Here is a 23,271-nt window from a genome sequence, read left to right as displayed (position 1 = left end):
CTACCCCTGCCATCCCCGGAGGGTTTTCTGCGGGGACATGCGAGACGGGTGGGGTCCCTAAGCTCGGAGGGCGGAGGCGCGAACGGGTATCTGGACCCACCCGGCCGTGTTTGGTTTGTTTAGAGCTGCTAAGCTTCTGCTAGCGTCCGCCAAGCCCACCACATCCATTTCCTTAACAATTTCTTCGCAGTCGGCTATCCGCCCTTAGAAAAGGCGACTTTGGTGATGACAATCTTCTCAAAAAAAAGCCTCATCTTTTTTCTTCTCGTCAAACTTTTTGGCGTGAGTGATTTTTTCGGGCACAACATGGCCCCATTGGACCGCCAAGACATTGCTCACTCTGCTGTGCCAAGACTTTTGGCTATCTCTCTGTTTTTGTCTGATTACCTATGTGCATAGCCACACTGGCACACTGGATACAGCTGCCGAATTGGCATATCCCGCAAGTCTCCCCTCCACGTCACACACTTTTCCTTCCACATGCCATTGCCAGCAACTGACAGATCCAATCTAATTTTTTCACTGGCGTGTCACGCCTAGCACGGACTCTGCCAGACTGTTGGAATCGGGCCAGGGGTGTTGTTGGCTTTGGTCAGTGTCATTGTGATGCCATGAATCCAGGGTGCAACTCTCTCTCTCGATTGACTTGACTTTTGTGACCTGGCTTGGGGCATGGCCCGATGTTACCTCTTCATGACACCGCATTTGAGGCATGGCCTTTGACATCTGTCAATTCGAAACTCAATCTGTCCTAATAAGGGACATTACCTAGTCAGTCCGTCAAGCAGCCTGCTTCTGCGTGGCGCCGAAACCACGGTACACCGCTCGAGCCAAACAATAGGGGCATCATTCCCACATGTACTCCATAGTTACATCTGGATCCAATCGTCGCTCAATTTCATGTTTGCTTTTTGCTTTTAACTACGATGACTTGCTCCACTCCAATCAAGCCTTTCCCGACATGTGTCCGCCACGGACTATACCACTCTCGGCGAGTCCAGCCGACGACCATGCACGTCTCAAAGGAAGGTCCGATCAAACATTCAAATATCCCGAGGAACAATTTCAATCCATCTGATCAACAGTCTGCGCCGACCCATTCGTCTTGGCCTCCCCCGCGACCGCCGTGCCGTCCGCCTCGCTGACGGCAAGGTTCCACTTGAACTCGTCCTTGAGCTTGCCGAGCTGGATGCCCTTGAGCGTCGACAGCAGCTTCAGGCAGATCTCGCCCGCCTCTTCCTGGCTCTCGGGGATGAACGTCACCGTCTCCTCGCTCGCCTTGGCGCTGCTGACGCGCTCGTGCGAGCCGGCGGCCGTGAGGGACTGCGGGGAGGAGGCGTCGACGCGTCGCGTGATGGAGCGGATGGGCACCAGGGCCGCCGCCGTGCCGGCTGCCATCACCTCGGAAAAGGTGGGGAGCTCGCTGTACTTGATCTGTCGGCGCCCCTTGGATTAGCATAATGACAAACTTGTTGGGTGGTGGGATGGTGGATCCTCCAGACGTACCACTCGCTTCTCAACCGTCCAGCCGAAGCTGCGTCCAATGTCCTGGATACTGGCGCTCGTCACGCTGTCAATGACGCACTTGGAATCCGGCACGACGAGCGTGACCTTGTCGCCCTCCTTCTTGGCACCAATGAAGCCGCTGGTGCTGAACTCGTCAATCTCCTCGTGCTTGACGCTGTCGAGGTGCAGCGTGATGCCGTAGCCCTCGTTTCTCGCGCGGTCGCTGAAGCGCAGCACGGGCGCGTAGTTGCCGCCCACCTTGGCGTGTCCGGTGCCGTTGGGCGCTGCGCGATCAAAGTCGTCGAGGATGAGGGCGTTGACGGGGTGACTGCCGTGGTAGACGCCGGTGGGGATGACGAAGACGGCAAAGATGTACTCCTCGGGCGGGCTGAGGCCCAGCTGAGCGGAGGAGCCGTAGAGCTGAGGGCGGATGTACATGGCGGCGCCCGTCTCGTGGGGCGGGACGTAACCGGCGTTGAGGGAGACGGCGGCCTTGACGGCAGCGATGAAGAGGTCCTCGGGGACGCGGGGCATGGAGGCGACATCGGCCGAGTGTTGCAGGCGCTTGGCGTTCTTGTCGGCGCGGAAGATGTTGATGGTATTATCGCCGGGGGCGCGGAAGGCCTTGAGGCCCTCGTAGGCTTGCTGGCCGTAGTTGAGGGCCGGGGCCATGCCGTGGATGCGCATGAAGGGGTCGGCGACGAACTTGAGGGGTGTCCATTCACCGGTCGTGACGGAGTAGGTGGACTCGATGTGGCCATTGACTGGTAAGGCGAAAGGGAAGGCCGTTAGCATGGCCTGTTTCTTGGAAATCCATGGGGGGCAGGAGAGTCTGTTGTGCGGGAGAGGGGTAGCGTTTGGTGGAAGCTCTCACCTTCGCGGATCTTGAAGCCAACGTTGGACCAGTCAATGGTGTTGACCGGAGGGGGCGGGAAGGCAGCCATTGTGAGTATCGCCTGTGATTTTATGGGGAACCGTGAGCTGGGCTACTGATGTCGTAGGTCGTGGATCGTGGATCGTGGGTAGAGTTTTGTTTTTGTTCGGTACTCGCGGAGCGGTGGATGGCGGGGAGCGACTTTTAAGTCAATTGGGTTTCGGGTACCGCAAGTCGACGTGGTTCGATGCTGACGAAAAGCCCACTTTGTGACTCGATATGGATCCTTCGTTCTCACGTAATAGCCTCGTAGAGCGAGTTTCGACACAACGGAAATGGTTCTCTCGTTAAAGCTGCGCGGAGGGGAAATTGGCAGAGTCATCCGCGGACTTGTTCAGCCTTCAAGCTTTTGGAGGGGCGCCGATCTCGGGACTGCGGGGTGACCGCCTCCGCCGTGCGTCCGCCCCTTTTCGGCTCGTTGTGATTGGCTAATGGCTTACTGAGACGGCGGGGCACCCCTGCCCAGCCTCCGTCTGCCGGAGGCCGCAGATGTCAGGGCACCGATGGCAGGCGGCAGGCGGCAGGCCACAGTTGACAGTTGGGAAATGGGGTCCAGCGATTGTGATGTCATTCCCATCGTCTTGCACGCGACAGCTGCGGAAGAAACGGCCGAGGGTAGTTGTAGATCAGATGAACTCAAGGGTCCTGGACAAGAATACCTTCGGCTCCCCAAGTGCTGTCTTTCCGTCTGAGTACCCAAGTCGGGCCATGCAATGATGCTGAACAAGTGAGCGGACGAGTTTGTTTGGCCAAGTCGGGGAGGCTGCTTAGGGTTTCTGTTTGATCGATGAGGATATCTGTCAGTCTATGCATGTGCCCAACAAGGTCCGTGGACCTCAGACTTCAAAATCAAAAGAAGCATACATCGTCATAAGCAGACGGGCCAGACACATCCATCGGGGCGGCCCGGTCGACGGCATCCACGTGGGCCCATGGCTACTAATTTTGGAGATTCCATTTTGCACCTTCTCCGCTGCTGCTGTGGATTGTTCAAGGATGGAGCAACTTGATATTGAGAGTCGGGAATCGTAGATGTGGATATAGCTAGCCTCATCATCTCGGCTTCGAAGGAAGAAGTTTGTGGATGTTATTTGCTCTCAAGGAACCCGAGTCAGGATAAACAGGTGTAGCTGTTCCTATCTTGGAGGTGTTTGCGTATCTCTCAACTTATCACCAGCATTGTGCAGTAGGACAGAGCTGAGGAAATGGGCCAGTCAGGATGGGTCTCGTGATCGGACTCTTGGCGGAGACAATCCACGAGGAACTTGGCGAAAGACTGAGAAAGGAGACTGAAAGAGGAGAAAGAAGCAGGGTACATGTACTGACGACGGTTGGCCTTATCAGGAGTGGGTCTTCCCCACGGCCGGGATGCGTCACCCGGGCCGCCTGTTTATCATTTCCCTGTACCTGTAATGTGCGGGGGCATTTCAGTCTCTGCCATCTGCCACCTGCTATCTGCGGCCTGCCCATGCCATACCTTACCTATCATGCCGATAAGACGGGGGGTATCACGGTTCACTCCTCAACCACTTATCGCTGAAGCATTAACGAGCTATCTTCTAATCCGAGAACCCCGGGCTCGTGGGATGGGCTCAATTGCGATTGTGACTGGAATTGTCCTGATGGAACATGCCTCTCGATAATAGCCTCTCGCGAAATCACGACTCATTCATCTTCAAGAAGGAGACGAGGGCGTTCGCTAGCTTCTAAATCGCGTCCCGTGTCTTTGAGCGTTCTCCTCTGCGGCGTCGGAACCCCCTCCTCCGAAGCTCACGTTATCGCAGCACCGGCCCCGGGTTTCACGACATCTCCCTTGTGATGATGGACGATGCTCGATACGCCAAACGAGCACGCCAGGCCTGTGAGCCATGTCGGTACGCACGTCCACACGGGAATTGATGTAATAAGAAGAGTCTCAGTCTGACAAACCTGACTGCAGTCGCAAAAAGTCAAAGTGCCCAGGCGAGCGTCCGACATGCTCATATTGTGAGCGACTGGGACAACAATGCGTCTACAATGCGCCTGGCGGCGAAGTTCCCGACTCTCAACTCTCTAGACACAATAGAGAGATGGTTCGTATCCCAAGTCTTGGTCTGGGCTGGGATTATGACAGGTGCTGATTCGGTATCTATGTGATTAGGAAACCCGACTCAACAGTCTCGAGGACAAGATGGACCGCTTAATCCAACACTTGAGGTTCGTTGAACAAGCTCCATCCAAGCCATAGTCACCCATCTTACGTATCTAACTCACCGTAGCCCCGTGTCCCATCATACCCAACCATCAGTAGCCTCTCGCCATGTGCTCTCCCCGAGACTAAGCGTGTCTCTTGAAGAGATAGGTCCGAAGCCCGATTCAGGTCCTCCGGTATGGAGTCCCAGGTAAGGCAATCTGAAAGAGGCAATCATTGTATACCATCACGAACGTCTACTTACACTCGACAATCCAGGAGCCCATCAAGTGCCGCTGAGGCGCAGTTGATGGACACCGGGCGTCGCTACCTATTATGGTTTCACGCCCAACCCATCACGCTCTTCGCCGAGGATACCTTCCTGCAGTCTCTCACCTCGCGAGATCCCGAGCTGATCCTGTCGCTGCAGGCCCTGGTCTTCAGATGTCCGCCGGGCGCCCTCACAAGCCAGATGAAAGAGCAATTAGATGACACCGCGAGATCTGCTCGCCGCATGGTCATGGAGAGGGTCACGGAAGGGCGGGTCGAGCTGTCGACGCTACAATCCTTATGCCTACTGAGCATTTTCGATTTCGCCAGTACGTCTGTTCCGATGGGGCCGCGGTCCCTTCATCCTCCGCCTCGCTGACATGTTCTCGTAGCTGGTAACATTACGCAGTCCGGGCTCAGCATAACCACCGCGAGCCATCTCGCCCACAGCATCCCACCGACTAACAATCCCAACAAGTCACAAGAGAGGAACTACTGCCTTCGGACAATCATAGTCCTCCAGCATCTCCAGGGTTGTATAATGCCCGCCCCGAGGCTAATGAGCTCCCTCCCGAGCTCCTCCAACAGCGGCGCCCACGTCCTCGGCCTCACAGCGTACTGCGGAATACCAGAGTACCAACTCGACGACAACCCGGACAAGAGTATCTCCACCGTCGCTTCCGATTTCTGCGTGGTCTGGAGAATGGCCCGGGCCTACGCCGCGTCCAGAGTCAGCCCCGACGCGCCGCCGCCCTGGGACTCTCGTTCCGACTACTCCATGGTCCTGCAGAGCCACCACGACATTGACTGCCGCGCACCGCAGAGGTTCCGCTTCGTGGCGAACCGGATAGACCAGCAGAGTCCTGAATCCCTGCAGGCACAGCGGAAGTATTGGATACCCTTCCTCTTCAGCCAGTTCGTCCACGAGACCATCCCCTGCCTCCTGAACCACCCGTTCCTGCTGTCCATGCGCCTGCGACATTTCCGCCACACCATCCCCGTCCATTTTATCCAGCAGTCCTTTGAGAGTATGAATCGTACCGCCGGCTGGATCATCTTTTTCCTGGATGTCATTGAGAAGAAGTCACTGCCGGTCATGGATCCGGTCATGGCACACTGCGTCGTCATCGTGGCGACTATCCACCTCCAGCACAGTTTCGTCCACGACCCAATACTCCGGAGCAGAGCAAAGTCTGGGTTCGAAAAGTGCATGAACTTTTTACTCAAAACAGGAGCCGTCTGGCCAAGTGTTGCCAACATGGTACGTCCTCCGTTCTTTACCTGCCTTAGTCTGCGGTCGTCCGTTCGTTCCCAGCACACCCAACTCTAATCTCGTCCTCACAGGCAAGTAACCTACGAAGACTTCAAGACAGCGTCGTCATGAAATCGCCACCAGACCGTGGCGACAACACCTCCCAGAACCGCTCCTTCTCCATAAACACCCAGCTCCTCTGGGACCTCCTCATCTACGACAGGGCCTGCAGGCCCGACGCCGGCTGGGACCAGTCCATGTTCGGCCCGACTCTCCGCTCCGACGCCCGCGAACTCTCCGCCGAGACAAGTGCCGCCGAGTTCGACCTCGTCGGCTCCGCCGGCATCTCGGGCCACAAGGCGGTGCCCAACGATGTGGGCATGTACGCCCCCAACGACGATATCGCGCCTGTCGCGCTGCCGGAGCACCCGACACCGAATCTGGTCGGGCAGGGTCTGGGGGGCATGGGTCCGTCATTTGAGGATATATTTTTTGAGGGCGTGGGACCATTTGGGGACCAGTCGAAGAGGTTCATTGAGGCGAATGATTATGGCAGAGCGATTGATGATTGGTTAAATCTTGAGAATTAGTAGGCATCACGGCAGAAGGTCTGGCGTAAACACAAATTACTTCATATCCATCATCTCGAGTTCAGGTTGGTGCTCATCAAATGGCACGACTGAATTTGGTGCATTTATTCCTCTCATGTTGAGATAAAAGTTGAACATGCTGCCTGTATATCACTAAAATGTAACAGACGTAGCTTTGTGGCCCGTTTTGAATGGCCTACTATATTGGCACGTGGCTCAAGCATCACCGCCGAAGGCACAAAGACGGAATGAATGGTCTTAACATGAAGTCACCATTTAGGCATCATAAGTTACTTAATGAACGTGCCAGAAAAGTCGCTAATCAATGCACCTCCTTGCAAACCCAACCCTCGATCAAGGCTTCAACCAAACTCTTGCTCAACAAACGAAACGCTGTTCTACAATTTGGCCGCTACATCTTCCCACCCGCGTCCCATCACTGACAATTACCAAGCCAACCCCTCAATCTGGCCCGAAGTAGCTCCGCAGTCGAGACTACGACAGAAAGACACGTCTTCCCCAGTCTTGTCCGAGACATCATGCTTGGGCGTCGCCGGCCATATCTCGGAGCCCTCTTTATCTTCAAGCGCCTTGTGACTCATGACCAGATTCCGAGTAATGTCCTGGAAGAACAATGGCCCTTTCTCCACGCGGGGGTGGAGCTCGCCGTTGAGGAAGACGCCCGCGTTCAAGTTCTTTTGCGCGCCGTTGCAGAGGTCCTTGTCTTCACGGAGGACTTGCTTGAAGAACTCAGAGATGAAGTTGAAGGCTTCGTCGGTAGCCGTCTTATGACGGTAGACTTCGTACTCCATCTTGGACTGTGTTGCTGAGACGGGGACGCAGCGCTGAATGTACATGAAGGCCGGCCTAGAGGGATGGAAGGACGGTTGTTAGCCCTGGTTCTGAGTGCTTTGGAGATTGCAGGATGGTTGAGGGGGAATCGGATGTGTACTTACGTGACGGTCATGGATGCATTCGGATAGAGATAGCAGCTGTGAACCCCCAAGCCAGGGACAGTCTCCTTGTCGACGTTCCAGTGCTGGATCCAATTTCCTTGCGTCTCAACCCAATACCTCGTCAGATCAGTGGAAGCAGCCACCGCAGGATGACCAGTCTGGCAATGATAGCACTAAGTTTCAAAAGCATAGTTAGCGCTCGTTATTCAAAATCACACAACATGCCTCACCATACGAAACCCTAAAATTTACCTCATTGTAGTTGTCTGCCAGTGTCTTCCAGTTGTAGTCACCAAACATCTCCCACGTGTGATCAAAGTGATAGTCATCCAAGTTGAAACCCTCCAACCGCGGCTGCGTGTCGACCTCGGCGAAGAACTCCTCCCAGGGGACCGAGGGCTTCTCCGCGCCGTCCAGATTCACCCAGATGAAGCCGAGGTTATCCACGTGGACGTGGACCTTGAAGAGACTGTTTTTGCTCTTGTCGAACGAGGGCAGCTCTTGATACTTGGGCGCCTTGGCCAGCTTCCCGTCGAAACCGTACGACCAGGCTTATGATGTATCCGCGTTAGCACAAAAGTATTATGATAAAACGACTTGTTTCTTTGCCGGCTTTCAGTGTAACGTACCGTGGTAATTGCAGGCAAGTACGCTCATGTGCCCGCTGTCCTTCTCCACCAGGGGATAGGCGCGGTGTCGGCAAATGTTGTGGTGTCCCCTGATCTCGCCCTTGCGGTCCTTGACGAGAAAGAAGTTGAAACCCGCCTCTGTGACCCGCACAAAGTCGCCGGCCTCGACGAAGCGGGCTTTGTGAGAGACGAGCATCCACCGCTTGGAGAAGATGGCTCGCCTCTCCAGCTCGTACATGGCGGGAGAATGGTACCATATCGCGGGAAGAGCACGGACAGCCTTTGGCTCTTCGGCTGCCGCCGTGGAAGAAGGTTTGCTGAGGCCGAACCAGCTCATATTTGCTGCTAGGTACTCTGGAAGACAGGATTGAGGGGTTGGGTATAAGTTTCTGCAGAACAAGTTTGTTTGAGCGTGGTAACAGATAGCTGAAGTCGAAGGGTGTTTCGTCTCTAGCTTACGGTTATAGCGGTAGTGGAAATTGTTACAATAATCCCTATTTAAAAATACAAACCATCCCTGCACTGTTCACGATAACGACTCCGCACTATTCCGGAGTCTGCTTGCTTACAATGGGCCCATGGGGTGTTCTCGACGCCGGAAACGGAACCGAGAAAGCGGAGACGGGCCGGCCTCCGGATCCATTCGATCGGGTGGATTGCCCCGATCTAGGAGATAAACGTGTTGTCCCTCCCCGTGGCGTCCTATCTCGGGCCATTGAGAAACTCTAAGCCTATCAGTTGTTATTGTCTCAGATCAATGATTGTGCTTGGTAGCTTTGATGTTGCAAAAGGAACGCCCGTCGTTGTCACTCGCCCTCTTATCTGCACTCTGCGCATCCCACGGGCCGCCTCCGACCACACTAATCACGCCAAGCAACTCTTCCCAAGCTGGCTGGTCATCTACGCACACTTTGACTTTGTGACACTACACCATTGAGATACCAAACTTATCTTTGTGTTTATTGATCCTGAGATTATCACCTTTTGGCACAAGAAATATTACATTTCCCAAAGCACCTATCAGAGGCTCACGAACTTACAATGACTGTGAATAGTACCGCAGACTTGAAATCCAATGGCAGCAAACATGCTACCGTCAACGGTGCCAACGCCAACCTGAGTGGCAGTGATTCACCGGCCGTGGCACGCTACAGCACAACTGAGACTTCATCACATGCTCACATCAACGGCGCCTCGAACGGTGCCAATGGCAGTCACATTGATCAAACCGCCAGTGAAGCACCCGAAACAAATCGTCAGAGGCTTCGTATAACCATCATAGGTGCTGGGTAAGTAAACGTACCTAGAAATTATCACAGAAAGACTTGGCTGAAAGAACTGCGATAGTGTATCTGGGATTTCGATGGGTGGGAATTCATGATCCCAATGGGCTCCTGCTGATTCCCCCGGCTGACTAGTCTGAACTATAGCCTACAAACTTCAGAAGCATCTCAAAGATTATGTCGAGATACAGATTCTTGAAAAGTCACCGGAGCTTGGCGGGACATGGTTCGAAAACAGGTACCCAGGTCGGTGTTCCTTCGATACGCCTCGCACATACTTTATGGCTCACTCTCATAACTCCTAGGCTGTGCCTGTGATGTCCCCAGTCACTGCTATCAGTTCAGCTTTGCGCCAAATCCTGACTGGTCACGGTTGTACGCATCACACGTTTCCAAGCATACATCTTTCATAGCGCTGACACTTGATCTAGTTATGCCTCATCCCAAGAGATTCAAGCATACCTCGACGGCGTGGCACGACATTTTGATCTGCACAAGTTCATAAAGTTCAATACACTAGTAACAAAAGCAGAGTGGTCAGAAGATTCCGGCACGTGGTCCGTAAACACCGCGGACGGGTCGACTCTCGTATCCGAAATTCTCGTCAACGCCAGCGGCATTCTCAACAACTTCCAAATGCCCAACATTCAAGGATTCGAGAATTTTGCCGGGCCTGTACTTCATACGGCCAATTGGGACTCGTCCGTCAACCTAAGCGGCCAAAGGGTCGGGGTCATTGGGGCGGGCGCGAGTTCCGTCCAACTCCTCCCCCAAATCCAAACAGAAGCGAGTCAGATCAGTGTCTTTATCCGGACTCCGTCGTGGATTTCTCCGCCAGTAGCCCTGTCAGAGGCCAATAAACCCGGGCATACCTATGGCACTGATGAGAAGAGGGCGTTTAGAGACGACGGAGAGGATTATCTTGAAACCAGGAAGGGTCTGGAATCGCAGTTCAATGGAATGTTTCAGGCCTTCTTCAAAGCGGATCCAGGGCAGAAAAACATGCGTCAGCGGTTCGAGACGAGAATGAGGAGTCTCATTCAAGACAAGGCCTTGCAGGAACAGCTCGTTCCCAAGTTTGAAGCAGGGTGTCGACGGATCAACCCCGGCGAGAGGTACCTACTTACACTACAGGAGCCAAACGTCGAACCGGTATTTGACGGCATCGAAAGGATTACGTCAAGCGGTATTGTCGCGGGTGGTATCGAGTACCCTGCCGATGTTTTAATCGCTGCGACTGGCTTCAACACCTCGTTCCGACCCCGTTTCCCGATTCTTGGCCGCAACGGCGTCAACATGCAAGATCTGTGGGCCGATGAGCCAGTGTCATATTTTGGGACAGCTGTTTCTGGGTTCCCGAATTATATGGTTTTCTTGGGACCCAATACACCGATATCGAACGGAAGTCTCATGGGTAAGCTTTTGAGCGCCGTAAGATCAAAGGAGTTGATCGGCAAGTTTTAACTTTGAAAATAGGTCCTATCGAAGCGACGGGTGACTACTTCATCAGAATCCTCTCAAAAGTAATCAGACAGCGCGTCAAATCCTTTGATGTGAGGCCAGAAGCGCAAAGCGACTTTGACAGGCATACCCAGGAGTTCATGAAGCACATGGTGTGGACAGGCACATGTCGCAGTTGGTGTAAGTCCCCGCCCCCAACCAACTAGGACTACCTGCAGCTACTGACAATGCGCATCACATAGTCAAAAAGGGAATCACTGGAAAAGTCAGCGCCCTTTGGCCTGGGAGCTCTCTCCACTACATGCAATGCCTGGCCGAGGATCGGTGGGAAGACTACGAGTGGCGCTACGACCGCGAGAGGTACTCGTACTGGCGCGACGGCTTCTCCTGGATCGAGCAGCCCGAAAAGGATCCCTTGGGCATCGAGCAGCGCGAGTATGCGACTTGCATGACCACCATTCCCCACAGGTCCTCTGATCTCAGCTTCTACCTGCAAAAGGCCGAGCCTCTCCCGCCAGGCGTAATTGCGTTTATCCCTCATGCTCACGAACAGAAGCAGTATGTTGAAGGGGATTTGAATGTGGCGAAAAAGGTCGAGGACTATGTCAAGAAGGAAGCATCAGAGGTTGCCAAAGACCAGACTTGTGCATCTGCTGAGAGTATCCAGAACATCGAGGCTATCAGGCCGAGTGTTATGGTTCCGGTCTAAAAGGAGGATGGACCTCGTCTCTTACTCCATAGCGACCCCAGTCGTTTTCTGATAAAAAGAGATAAACAGAGGTACTGGTCATTTATAGAAATAGATTCAATCGTGTCTGGGCACAGTCACCATGATTGTCATGGTTGCTGACAAAGTTTCGGCTGTCGAAGAAGACCGCAGGTGCCTCCTGAAAGAAGAGAGTAGCAAGGGTCAATCCGTGTTAATACAAGCATGAAAACATCCTAAATCTCTGTACAAACAAATAGTCTCAGAGAACTTCTATCATCAAGAGCCTCAATATTATTGTCACTTATTCTATTCGGCTTGGTTGTACGCAACGGTGTCTTCCGGCAGCGCCAAGCCCACATCCCAATCATCGCAAAACTACCACACGCCATTGAAATGAAAACCGGGGTGTTGACGTAGGAAAATTTGCAGTTAAAGGAGAAGACATAGATGCCAGGCGGCTATAAGCAACCCATTGCCCAAACCGCGGTTCTCCATGCTCAATGCCTAGGGCGTATACCTGTGAAGCGCGGCCGAAGGTCGGTTACTTGCCTCAACTCTGTCCAACTCCTACCGTCGTCTCAAGCGCTCGACGATGGAGTGGAGTGGTGGTAAAGCAGAGACTCCCATATACTGACAGTATACATGGCATTCAACAAAAGTTAATCATGCACGAGACCGCTGGGTTCCACGCCGGGTTCTTTACGGACGTGAAGGAAGCCGATAAGGTGGCCCCCAAGGGGCCCTTTAGGACGAGGGACTGGCGGCTCCGAAGCCAGCTATTAGATACCATTCAAATGCTGAGGGCGGGATCCAAGACACAGATGACCGAGGCGATGGGCTTGTCGCGATAGGTGGTGTAGTTGCTCAAGCCACCGAGGGCTGCGCCGTGGGCTCGATAGTAGGGGAGGAAGAGGGCGGTGTAGAGGCACCACCAGCCCGTATTTGTCAATTTGGGACAGGTGGAGGGGATCGCGTCCTGGGGACAGTCAACGGGGACGAGGAGGCCTTATTCTGCAGGTGGATGTGTAAGTCATTTCGTCGGGGCCGTTGAGAGAAGTGGCTAGGGGAACAGTGGGCAAATTATCAGAGCCGAGGCTTCAAGTACTTCATGTTGAGGTTCCCATGAAATTATGGGGAATAGGGGGTTTTGACAAACATAGTCAGCGAGGAAGCCAAAGCTGCAGGACATGGTCAGCTACCAGCGCAACTTTGCAAACCCGATGGCCTCGGTGGTCTTTTTGACGACTTTCAAGCTCTATTTAACGTCGCTGAGCCATCTTGTCTTGAACTCTGGTCGTTGAGCCGCGGGGGTTGCTCAAGATAGGGACTATGGCGTTTCCAAGGTCGTCTTGTTGACGGAATCGCCGTAAGTGGAAGAGGGGATCCGCGTGGTCGTCCACATCGGCGGATGCGTTGAAAGACAAAGTTCTCAAAGCTTTTGATGTCGAGTGTAAAGCCGTCTTTAGGAAATATGGTCAAGCCTTCGCAACAATGCCGGAACGTCGCAGAAAAGGCCTTGAGTCTCGACAGAGAAAATGTCTTGAGTAGAACTCAGACTTTTAAACCTGATGAACAGCTATAACTCTACACGGCCGGGGTAACACAACCAACTATATACCACTTAGTCCGAGGCAATACGATCTCGAAAAAACCAGCAACTCAAACGTCCTACACGCCAGTACCATCTATTTTATCGTGAGAATCCGTATTTTGCATTGCCCGCCACCCCAGACTCGCCAATCTTGCCAGTAAATCCCCCGTTTGCAGCTTCATAAAATACTACAAATGAATGGCAAAATCTCACGTAACCACCAAGTAGAGTCTCACATTTTAGTCAACTTCTCGTGGGTTTGAAACGGAACACGGCCCGGATGGGGGGTCGCGAACAGGAAGTGGGGACGGACCGGTATCTCCGCGGTCCACGGGGACGATCAACCGCCTTACTAGGTTCCCCTCCATCACCCCGCCTTTCTTCTTGACAAGTGAGACTAGCTTTGGTAACTCCTACCGATAGCGGGCAGAGGCAGAGGGGGAGCTACTTACCGAATAAGGTAATTCTTCCCTGGTCCATCGCCCCTCCCGGGGAGTTTGGATATCATCTAAACTACGGATACCTGGCCGTATAACCACTCCAAGGTAGAGCGCCCTTGTCAAGAATGAAGACTTGGTCCTCTTTCCCTCTCCCTTCCTAATTTCGAAACCCATCGTTGAAAGCCGCAAGTCGTCTCGTGCCCCTCGACTACGATCCGAAACCGAAATCACAGATCGCCAACATGGCTTCATCAATGGAAGTCGAATGCTACCTCCTCTCCCCCACCACAGACGCGCCGAATAGCCCCCTCCCCGTCATCCACTACAGAAATGTCCTCCCGGAACCCCGTGACGAGGACACGGTGACCGAGTTCCTGACCCGGAACCGGTGGGAGAAGAGGGTAAATCCATCATGACCCACAACCTCAACTCCCTCTTGCCATTTCTAAACCCCTCCCATCAACATCATCATCTACCTAAAGTTCGTTCCATATGACGTCTTGCCTTTCCAACTGACGCTTTCCGCGCGGGAACGCGGAAAAAAGGGTACCTGGGGCCACATCCCCATCCGCCATTTCCACCCAAACAGCCACGAATGTTACGGTACGTCTCGAAGTCCCATCCCCAAACGCGTTCATCTTCCCCTTCCCGCTCCTACCTACCTTGCTATACTTGATTCCAGCCCCCCGGAAAAAAACAAGGTCAAAAAGGTCAGTGGTTCATTGGGATCTGACACATCCGCAGGCATCTTCAGCGGCAACTCTACCCTCCTCATTGGCAAAATAAACGAAGGCACAGGCCAAGAGATCTCCGTCTCAACAGGCGACGTCATCGTCCTTCCCGCAGGGACAGCACACTCTTGCCTCGAGAGCTCAGAAGATTATCGATATATCGGCGTCTACCCCAAGGTCAGTTCAGTTCAGTCCATACCCCTACTTCCCCCCTCGCCTCCCGTTGCTTCCCCTCCAACCCCTCCATCGTCTACTTAAGCAAAACATTTTTCCTCTCAATAGCTGTGAAACGCAAGAATACAAGGCTTCTGGCTTACACGATACACACGATCCAGGGGTGTCCGAGGTGGGTAAACGAAATGGGCAAAAAGCCGGCCGGCACGTTTGGCTCCGTCATCAGAGACGTGGGGATGCCGGAGCAAGATCCAGTGTACGGAACAGATGGACCACTGATGAGACTCTGGCATCGAAACATCCTAGCGAAATTGTAATAACCGTCGAGGGTATCCGTAGGGGGCTACGCAGTAGTCTTTCAGAATGGTACACACGAACAACAAAGACAACATAATAAGAGGGCAATCATCCCGCTATATGCGCGCGCGCCATGCCAGTGATATGATGCTACCTATCCTAATTTATGGCTCTGCTTCCCGTCTAGTCTTGATGCGTCTTTGCCTCATCCCATCTCGTACAAATACACAGATACCCTGTTGGCACCAGAAGGTCCTCGAGCCTCACCCCCCGTTACGGACGTACGCAAGAAATAAAGCCAGCAAAAGTTTGATAATACAGGGGAGTAGGGGGTTGTGTACTCGGAAATATTGAACGCCTCAAGTCAGTCATCTGCATCGTCACAAGCTTCACGTTAAAATCCGCAGCAGCGAACATAACTAAGCGTTAACTCGTGAGGTGTGTGGTACTGAAGTGAAAAAGAGACCAGCAGAAACTGAAAAAGAAAGTCGAAAAAGAGACATTAGGAAATATTCCTTTGCGAGAGTTGCCCCCCGTATGCGTTTGATGCATGCCAATGCAGTCGTCATCGTTTCCCAAATGCCATGTTCGTGATCCTTCGCCGATAGGAAGAAAATAAAAAAGGTTAAAGAAATCCTAGCTTCCTGTTTTATACGCCTTTGCACTCCGTCCCTCCATGCTATCCCACTGTGGTATCATCTGCCCGGTGGCATTGGCCAGGTCAATAACAATCAAACGTTATGCGCTAAAACGTTGGCGCAGGTTCACAGTGCGGCGCCCTTTGCTCATCTTGGGCATAGCCATCGTAAGAGCTTGCCTTACTGAGTATTGGCAAGTTTCTGAAGGGCCAGCAAGACGCCTAGTCACAATCAGTTTTTGACACAGATCTCAAACGAAGGAATATTCAACTTACCGCTCACACCCTGTGTCAATGTCGCACCAGCCTCGGTGTTGCGGCTGTGTAAGCTGACAGTGACAACATCCTCGACAACCTTGTCTTCACCAAGAGCGTTGGCCCACTTGAACACTTTTTCATCCTCGCGCCCGTCACCGACTACCATGAGGAAGTCGACCGGGCTCTGATGTTCCGAGTCAGGGGCCATGTGGACACGGAGGTCCTCAAAGATCTTCTCTGCGGCCGTGCTCTTGGTCCAGTCAATGGGCTCGACGACGATAGAGCCGTCAAGAGGAATGGCGTGCACACGCTGTTCTTCGCATGCATCGTTGACGTGACTGGCGCAGTCTCCAGCCTGGCGAGCCGCAGACTCATAATCCTCGGCGCTCTTATAGTGGAAGATCAAGCTGCATCGTCGCTCCTCAATTTCGGCGCCGGGGGTACGCTCGAGGTAATAAGTCATGATGGACTTGACGGATTCCTTCCAGCTGGAGATTTGCTCTCTATCGGCCATTTCTTGCCAGGCGTTCTTGCCGCAATCCTTGAGGAAGCAGCCGTTCTCGGCAATGAGGCCGAGGTTGGGTACGCGGCGGAACAAACGGTCGAGCTCTTCGGGGCGGCGCCCGGACATGATGTAGACGGTGTTGCGCTCGTCAAGCAGAAGCTCGTTCAAGACATCCAAGGTACGCTGCTCCAATTAGACTTGTTAATAAAGCAGAGACCATTGAAAAGATTCTTACCTGAGGGCTGACAGGAATGATCTGGTTCATCGGGCCCCAACTAACCAAAGTGCCCTCGTAGTCGAGGATAAATAAACGTCGGTTGCTGCGCGCATATCTCTGAGCTAGGGTATTGATGTTGAGACGCGGAACGGAGGTCTGGTCGTGCTTGTGTTGCTCGTCGTACACGCGGTCCAGGCGAGACAGGAATTCACTGAACCAGTGCGAGCCGGTGTGGTGCATGACGGCCGAGTAGAGTGCCGTCCATCGACGTTCCTTTTCTTCGTCGCCCATCTCCAACGCTGTCTTGATCGCGTCGGCGCATTGCCGATAGTCCCAGGGGTTGACCGACAGCTCGTTGCCGCCAAAGAGCGACGATGTACCAGTGAATTCGGAAAGAATCAGGGAGCCGTGCTTCTTCTCGGAGAAGACCTCGCCATCTTGGCAGAAGAGATATTCGTGCGATGTCAGATTCATGCCCTCGCGCTGGCTCGTTATCATTAGCGCATCGGCCATGGTCAACAGGGCAAGGTATTGAGGGTAGTCAATATCCTGCTTCAAGTAGACGACAGGCTGGTAGGCCAAATTGGCCCAGGAAGAGTTGACGCGGGTGACGATGTCACTAACGGTCGCATCCAAATCAGACTTCTCGCTGCCAGAGAGCGCCACCTGGATGAGGACAATCTTGTCGCGCCATTCCGGGTTCTTGTTGAGGAACAGCTCGTAGGATAGGAGCTTCTGACGAACGCCGCGAACGTGGTCGAGCTTGTCGCGAGCTACAATGAGCTTCTTGCCCTGATAGCGTTCCTTCATGATCTCGACCCATTTCTTCACGTCATTGTCGCCGCGGTGTTCGCTGAGGTTGACAGGGTCAATTCCGATGGGCAAGTTGACCACATCGACAAAGCGGTCCTCCAACTGCAGGCCATCGGTGGTTGCTTCAACGCTCAGCAACCTGCTGCAGGTTTGCAAAAAGTGACGTGTGTACTCATGGATCTGGAAGCCGATCAGGTTGGCGCCTAACATGCCCTCGAGGAGCTGCTTGCGAACAGCCAAGCATCTGAAAACCTCAGAAGACGGGAACGCAACGTGCAAAAAGAAGCCAATCTTGGCGTCGGGCAGCTTCTTGCGCACCATACCGGGGACAAGCAGCAGGTGATAGTCGTGTACCCAGATGACGTCGCCGCGCTTCCAGTTCTTAACAATCTTGTCGGCAAAGGCCTGGTTGACGTTGACGTAGTACTTCCACGAGTGGTCCTCAAAGGCCTTGCTCTTGGGGTTGTCGGGAATCTGGTAGTGGAAGACGGGCCAGAGGATCTGCTTGCAAAAGTGCGAGTAGTGGCCGTCAAAGTCCTTGTCGGAGCAGAAAACGGTCAGCATGTCGTGCTCGGTGGCGAGCCTGTCCTCAATGTCCTGCTTTTGCTGTGTGCCCTCGAGGGCGTCAGTAGGCATGCCGAGGGTGCCAACCCAAGTGTACTCTCCAAGCTTGCCATCGCGAGCAGCAGCCTCTGCGGCGTTGCGCAATCCACCATTGCCCTGGTCGGCGTTCATAACGCGCCAGTTGGCGTGGGAAAAGACCCGGTCATGGCTGTCGCTTCTAACGAGAGGCCTAGGCTGGGTGATGCCCTGGCGACCGAGTTCTCTGGCCTTCTCGAGGGTACGACTGTGCTCGGCGATGAATGCAGGCGGGGGCGAGCTTGCGCGGGATTTGGGCTGGGTGGCTCGGGCACCCCACTTGGGAGAACCTTTGTCGATGGGCGCACCACGCTTGCGCTCCTCGTCGGGGAATATGCGGAAACCGTCCTCGTTCGTGAAGGGGTCTTTTGGGATGACGTCTTCGGTCGGGGTGATTGGGGGTGTAATGTCGCGGATCGGGTTGAAGAGACTGGGCTGGCTATCGGCTTCGGGTCGCTGTGACTTTTCGGTCTTCTTGGCGCGGCGCAAAGGGTCGCCACGCTGAGGCGTACCGGGGAGAGCGAAGTGGACGGTTTTGGGGAGGAATCTGGAAGTCGCCAAATTAGTTCCTGGTCTTGCATGACAAGGCGATCAAGATTGAGGCCTGGTAGCCGCTGGGAGTCTTGGCAGGTTGTATGGGAAACATGTGTGCAAGAGGTGGGTATCCCGGCGGATGCTTCATTGTCGTTGATGGTGACGGAGGGTTGGGTAAAGTACGAATCTCATATTCTGTAGATGGAGGGGGCTTACAATGATGCGATAAATACCGTCATCTTGGGCAATCTGGCTAGTGGCTAGCCGTCTGTATTTTCTGAATGGGAGCAAGTCCTCGGGGAAGCGGGTGACTGGGTGGGTTGGGTTGGAAGAGGCCGCCAGTTAAGTGCAAGGGATGTAGGGCGAGTAAAAGTTGACGGTGAGGTCGAGGCGGAGGAGATGGGGAGCTATTAGCAGCTTTTCGTATGACAGAACATATGGGAAGAGTCGAGTGGTGTGTTGTTGAGCTGAAGTTGTGTTTTGGGTTGGGAGGGATCGCCGGTGTCAAGGCGAGGGAGAGGGCGAATGCGAAGTGACGTTGTTCGTTCGTAGCTTGGTCGTGCAAAGGATGGGACGGGATAAGATGGGATGGGTGGATGAACAGACGGAGCGTGTGGCTGAGGCGAAGTTCGAGAGAGTGGCGCGAAGTGGTTGGATTTATGCTTGTCTCAGACACAGCCGGAGGTGAAATGAAATGTGAGTAATGTGAGAGAGCGAGGGAGGGTGAGGGAGGAATTAAAGAGCTTTGCAGTCTCGGGAAGCTGCTGTGGCTGCTTGGTGTGAGTTGATTTGCTGGGAGCTGCGCGCAAAATGTACCGTCAGCTTTGAGCTTTTTTATTTTCTTGGGTTAATCAGTTCCTGGTCCTTGTCCCCGGACAAGCCAGAGCCTGAGCCTTGCGTAATGTAATGGCACTGGGCTGGGCGGAGGCGCATGCGTCAGGGAAACCACAGAAAACGGTTGGGTCAGTGGTGCGAAGCGACGGAGCTGCGAGGGATCGATCGGGGGGGGAAACAGTAAGAAGTGAGGTGAGGACGGGGAGTGTTTGTGTTTACTCTATACAGAGCATCGTGATGCGTTTGTCTAGTGTATTCCTCTGTCTTCTCCGTGATGTTTCGGCAGCATTGTTTTCTCGAGAATATTCCAAAGTGGGGATGCTGTGGTCTCGGTCTTTTTGCCCTTCAAACTTTTTTTTTCTTTCACTCAACCCTGGGCGAGAGACACGATGAGGGTGGGATTGGACGGGATGGGATGGGACAGGACAGGGCGGGGATCGCACTTTAGTGTGAGTTTAAGGTGAGGGTGCAGTGGGCGCTGGAAGTAGATGTGGATGAGGTGTGGGCGTTGTGTGGATTTGGATTTGACTGGACTGTCACTGACCTGGAGAGCTTTGAGTGCGCGTGTGGATGGTGCGGCGGGATTGGCCCGGAGGGAATTGGACGGGCTTGACTGGGGGTTAGGCTGATGATGATGGGCTGTCGGATGGCCCAGGACGGGATGGGGCCGGGGGGTGGAAAGCTCTCGGGAATCGGGATGGATACAACAGCAAGAAGAGCATGGAATTCCGTGAGGATGAAATGATGGAAACCTAACGGACGCGGCACTTTGAATGTGACGCCATTCGCGGAACGGTCTAGCCCACCAACTAGATCACTCGCTCACTCACATCTCAATTGCTCTCGCTTTTACAAGCCCCGGGCTGTATGAAGCCACGGGTGAGGCCACTGAGGTGAGGGATGAGAGGTAATGAGATGAGGGTGAGATGAGAGGGGATATCTGGCCGGGAATGGAAAGAAACAAACAACAAAAGGTGGAAGGCACAAGGTAGGTAGGTGCCAGCCAGCGCCTGCGCAACGGGCGAGGAACGTCACTGACGTAATGAGAAAACCAAGCTACGTACCTTGAGGCGGCGACGGGGGGAGCCAATACAGTGCACGGAGGCGTACCGTCGACAACACGAGACTGGGCAAAACAAAGCTAATGCACGCCGTCGACAACCGTCTACTACAAGACGGAAGCGGAGAGACGCAGTCGACGAGTCCTGGACGAGAGAGGCTGCTACTGCTGCTGTTGCTGCAAGATGAGATGCAGCGAGCAAGGTAGACAGACGTAGACGGGACCTTGAGGAAGGGGAACGGGGGTTGCCGCTAGCCTGAGAAGCTACCTTGATTCGACCGTCTATTTGTTCCTTGCAACTGAGAAGGTAGCTTATACTTCTTTCGTAGCTCGTTCGTCGTTTGGTTCGATTTTGTTGGCCTTTGAGGCTTGGTTGGTGGTGCTGTGTGTTGGGATTCCCGTTGAACTTTGAACTGGTCTTGCGTATGAAAGAAATCGTGGATTGTTCACTTGGATTTAATTGAGCGAGGTACCGAAGGTCTGTTTCGTGTTTTGGCTCAGGTCATCAGCGTCTCTCGAACTTTTCCCCTCGGCGTCAAATGTCGTTTTAAGTTGGCGCCCCAGGGGAAGATGTTCCACGTCGCAACAGCGGTGCACCCTCGACACTGGAGACCGGGTGAACGGCTAGACGGGGGGCTCGAGGGGGTGGGAGGGTGCAGGGTGGCCAGCCGCAGCCCTGGCGGTCGACAGTTGAAAGCACGTGTGCAATGCGACGGACCCGACGGGCCCACGGCGGAGCAGACGTCCGGGGAGTGACGGTGATGAAGAAGACGAGAAAGAAGACGGCGATGGCAGCGGGACCGAAGGCTGGAGAATACAGGGGAAGTTGATGATTGACGGAGGTGGTGACGACGATGTTGGACGGTGGATAGGTCCAGGAGGTTTTGTTCCGCAAAGGTTCCAAGTATGTAGACTCCTGAGAGTATATGGCTGTACGGCTGTATGGCTAAGGGTGCCGTTGCTCGATGAAATTTGATCTCCAGAGGGTGACGGCGATGGGCTGGGAATGGCCCAGGGATAAATCAAGGAAGCGCCGAGAAAGCCAAAGAGCTGGTGTGGGGAAGAGAACGAGGGACGGGAAGGGGATCGAAGATCAGGATGGCAGGAGACTTTTAACCAGCCACAACCTCGGGGTGACACTGCTCGGAAGAGGAAGAACCAAAGATCAAAGGGAACTCAGTTATCGCGTCCCATCTCCCTTGTCTGTCCTGCCCGTTCCTCCTCCATATCGAGGAGGAGGTGCGAGATGCCCTCATCCACCCTAACCAACCCGAGATAGCATGCAACACCATGCCACATCATGCAACGGACATTTTCTTGGGTTCGAGAGCGAGCGGTTGAGGGGCCCAGGCCAGCCGCCGTCTCGTCTGGGGAAAGCTCAATGTGAGAAATGCAACGTCCCTCCTTCGCGGTAAGACGAGCTTACCCGTGAAAACAGAGTACAACCATGTACATTGACTCGGTGTTGCTCATCAGTGTTGCTATTGTAGGCCGACGAACTACGTAGCCAAGTACATTGTATCTTTCCCATTAGAAAGAAGAAGGCGCGGTCCGGTTTGTGTATCATCCCGAGCAACATGACGGAAAACGAATCCTACCTCATGCGGAAAGAATTGGAAGAAGCCAGCTGCCGTGATGCTGCGACCGGAACGGATTCGCGGTGCGAGCAAACGAAGTTCTACCTACTTACCCTGGGCACAACAGTACGTACATCCACACCTCGGTTTCCGTGCCGTTGTGACTTTTTTTTTTTTTTTTTTTTTTTAAAAAAAAAACTTGGGGCCTGACAGGGATGATGATGCTGCCCATCCACGCCATCTTCCTGGCCCCAAGACAACGTCAAGGATGCTTCGGGAATGACTGGACGGAAGCCACAGCGCCGCAGAAAAACTGGTCAGTTCCGACAGCATGTTCCTTAATTAACCTAGTAGGTACGTGTATCCGTGACTATCACGCGGGCTGGACTGCGATCCAAAAACTTCCTCCACCCCGAGGTTGAGACACGGGTGGTGTGCCGACGACTGAAGAACGCGAAAGATGGGGAGCGCAAAAGACAAAACGGCAAATATGATTGATGATGGACTAATGACATCTCGTCCTCCCTAGGGCCGATAGGAGCCGCCTGTGACTCTTTGGTCCATCATATCCATCGCCCGGGGGGTTCTCTCCATCGCGCTGCGAATGGTCGAATTCTCTCATTTGTGACTAAAAAAACTCTCTTCAGTCAGGCTTCCAATCTAAATTTCAATTTCAACTTGTCAGACCTGGACTGGCCGGCCCAGACATTCCTCGCTCAACATCACGAACAGCACGAGCCAGTAGATGTTGCGATTCATGACCTCCGCGGTCTGCTGATTTGCCGACGAGATCATCGTGACAAGCCCGTTTGCCTCCTTGTTACCTCCCTCCGTCCGCCTCATTCAAGCTGAAGAGGAACCAACCGAGACTCGTCTCATGGACGCAGCCCTCTTCTCGCCAGGCGTTCTTGCCTCTCTCACGCCTCACGTCGCGCCAACAAGCAACTGCTGCTTGGTGAGGTACGCTCACCCGTACGCTCACCTTGGCGCAGACGGGAGTGGGACGTGCCTCCCTTGTGGGAAAGTCTAACGGTAGCCATGGGTTGGTGGTGGCTACCCTAAGAATCATCTGGAAAGCATCGTGTCTGGCATCATTATGTGGCCTTCCGCTTCTATTGTCTCCCATCTTTGTCCATTATTCTCCATCGCGAATCTCCCTCTTCTTCGTCACCTTGACTCCTCTTTTCTCCTTTTTGGCTCGAGT

General features: G+C 53.8%; 7 protein-coding genes across 7 annotated transcripts; 3 read left to right on the top strand and 4 right to left on the bottom strand.

Annotated features, from left to right (window-relative positions):
• Positions 1-1,065: 1,065 nt before the first annotated feature.
• On the bottom strand, positions 1,066-2,450 carry CORC01_06267 (branched-chain amino acid aminotransferase; the record flags this gene model as incomplete). The annotated part of the gene is made up of 3 exons (XM_022617908.1): positions 1,066-1,434; positions 1,507-2,270; positions 2,381-2,450. The coding sequence occupies 3 exons, from the start codon at positions 2,448-2,450 to the stop codon at positions 1,066-1,068; spliced, it is 1,203 nt and encodes a 400-aa protein (XP_022475625.1).
• A 1,619-nt stretch (positions 2,451-4,069) lies between these two features.
• Positions 4,070-6,722, top strand: CORC01_06266 (uncharacterized protein; the record flags this gene model as incomplete). The annotated part of the gene is made up of 7 exons (XM_022617907.1): positions 4,070-4,134; positions 4,225-4,314; positions 4,380-4,553; positions 4,699-4,821; positions 4,890-5,209; positions 5,273-6,141; positions 6,225-6,722. 7 exons carry the CDS (start codon positions 4,070-4,072, stop codon positions 6,720-6,722), a joined length of 2,139 nt encoding a protein of 712 aa, XP_022475624.1.
• A 446-nt stretch (positions 6,723-7,168) lies between these two features.
• CORC01_06265 (cytochrome P450 oxidoreductase) lies at positions 7,169-8,644 on the bottom strand (the record flags this gene model as incomplete). Its single annotated transcript, XM_022617906.1, has 4 exons — positions 7,169-7,589; positions 7,679-7,851; positions 7,931-8,229; positions 8,308-8,644. The coding sequence occupies 4 exons, from the start codon at positions 8,642-8,644 to the stop codon at positions 7,169-7,171; spliced, it is 1,230 nt and encodes a 409-aa protein (XP_022475623.1).
• Positions 8,645-9,348: 704 nt separating this feature from the next.
• On the top strand, positions 9,349-11,760 carry CORC01_06264 (uncharacterized protein; the record flags this gene model as incomplete). The annotated part of the gene is made up of 7 exons (XM_022617905.1): positions 9,349-9,596; positions 9,655-9,674; positions 9,738-9,836; positions 9,896-9,965; positions 10,022-11,004; positions 11,067-11,231; positions 11,294-11,760. 7 exons carry the CDS (start codon positions 9,349-9,351, stop codon positions 11,758-11,760), a joined length of 2,052 nt encoding a protein of 683 aa, XP_022475622.1.
• Positions 11,761-12,550: 790 nt separating this feature from the next.
• Positions 12,551-12,949, bottom strand: CORC01_06263 (uncharacterized protein; the record flags this gene model as incomplete). The annotated part of the gene is made up of 2 exons (XM_022617904.1): positions 12,551-12,736; positions 12,917-12,949. 2 exons carry the CDS (start codon positions 12,947-12,949, stop codon positions 12,551-12,553), a joined length of 219 nt encoding a protein of 72 aa, XP_022475621.1.
• A 1,084-nt stretch (positions 12,950-14,033) lies between these two features.
• CORC01_06262 (uncharacterized protein) lies at positions 14,034-15,013 on the top strand (the record flags this gene model as incomplete). Its single annotated transcript, XM_022617903.1, has 4 exons — positions 14,034-14,192; positions 14,274-14,394; positions 14,536-14,713; positions 14,827-15,013. 4 exons carry the CDS (start codon positions 14,034-14,036, stop codon positions 15,011-15,013), a joined length of 645 nt encoding a protein of 214 aa, XP_022475620.1.
• Positions 15,014-15,811: 798 nt separating this feature from the next.
• Positions 15,812-18,835, bottom strand: CORC01_06261 (glycosyltransferase family 20; the record flags this gene model as incomplete). Its single annotated transcript, XM_022617902.1, has 4 exons — positions 15,812-15,852; positions 15,907-16,576; positions 16,629-18,609; positions 18,813-18,835. 4 exons carry the CDS (start codon positions 18,833-18,835, stop codon positions 15,812-15,814), a joined length of 2,715 nt encoding a protein of 904 aa, XP_022475619.1.
• Between the last annotated feature and the right edge of the window lie 4,436 nt (positions 18,836-23,271).

The sequence above is a fragment of the Colletotrichum orchidophilum genome (assembly GCF_001831195.1).
Source record: "Colletotrichum orchidophilum strain IMI 309357 chromosome Unknown Scaffold_46.1, whole genome shotgun sequence".
NCBI classification, from domain to species: Eukaryota; Fungi; Ascomycota; class Sordariomycetes; order Glomerellales; family Glomerellaceae; genus Colletotrichum; species Colletotrichum orchidophilum.
Note: the sequence above shows the minus strand (reverse complement) of the source record. Positions and strands in the feature narration are given on the sequence as shown.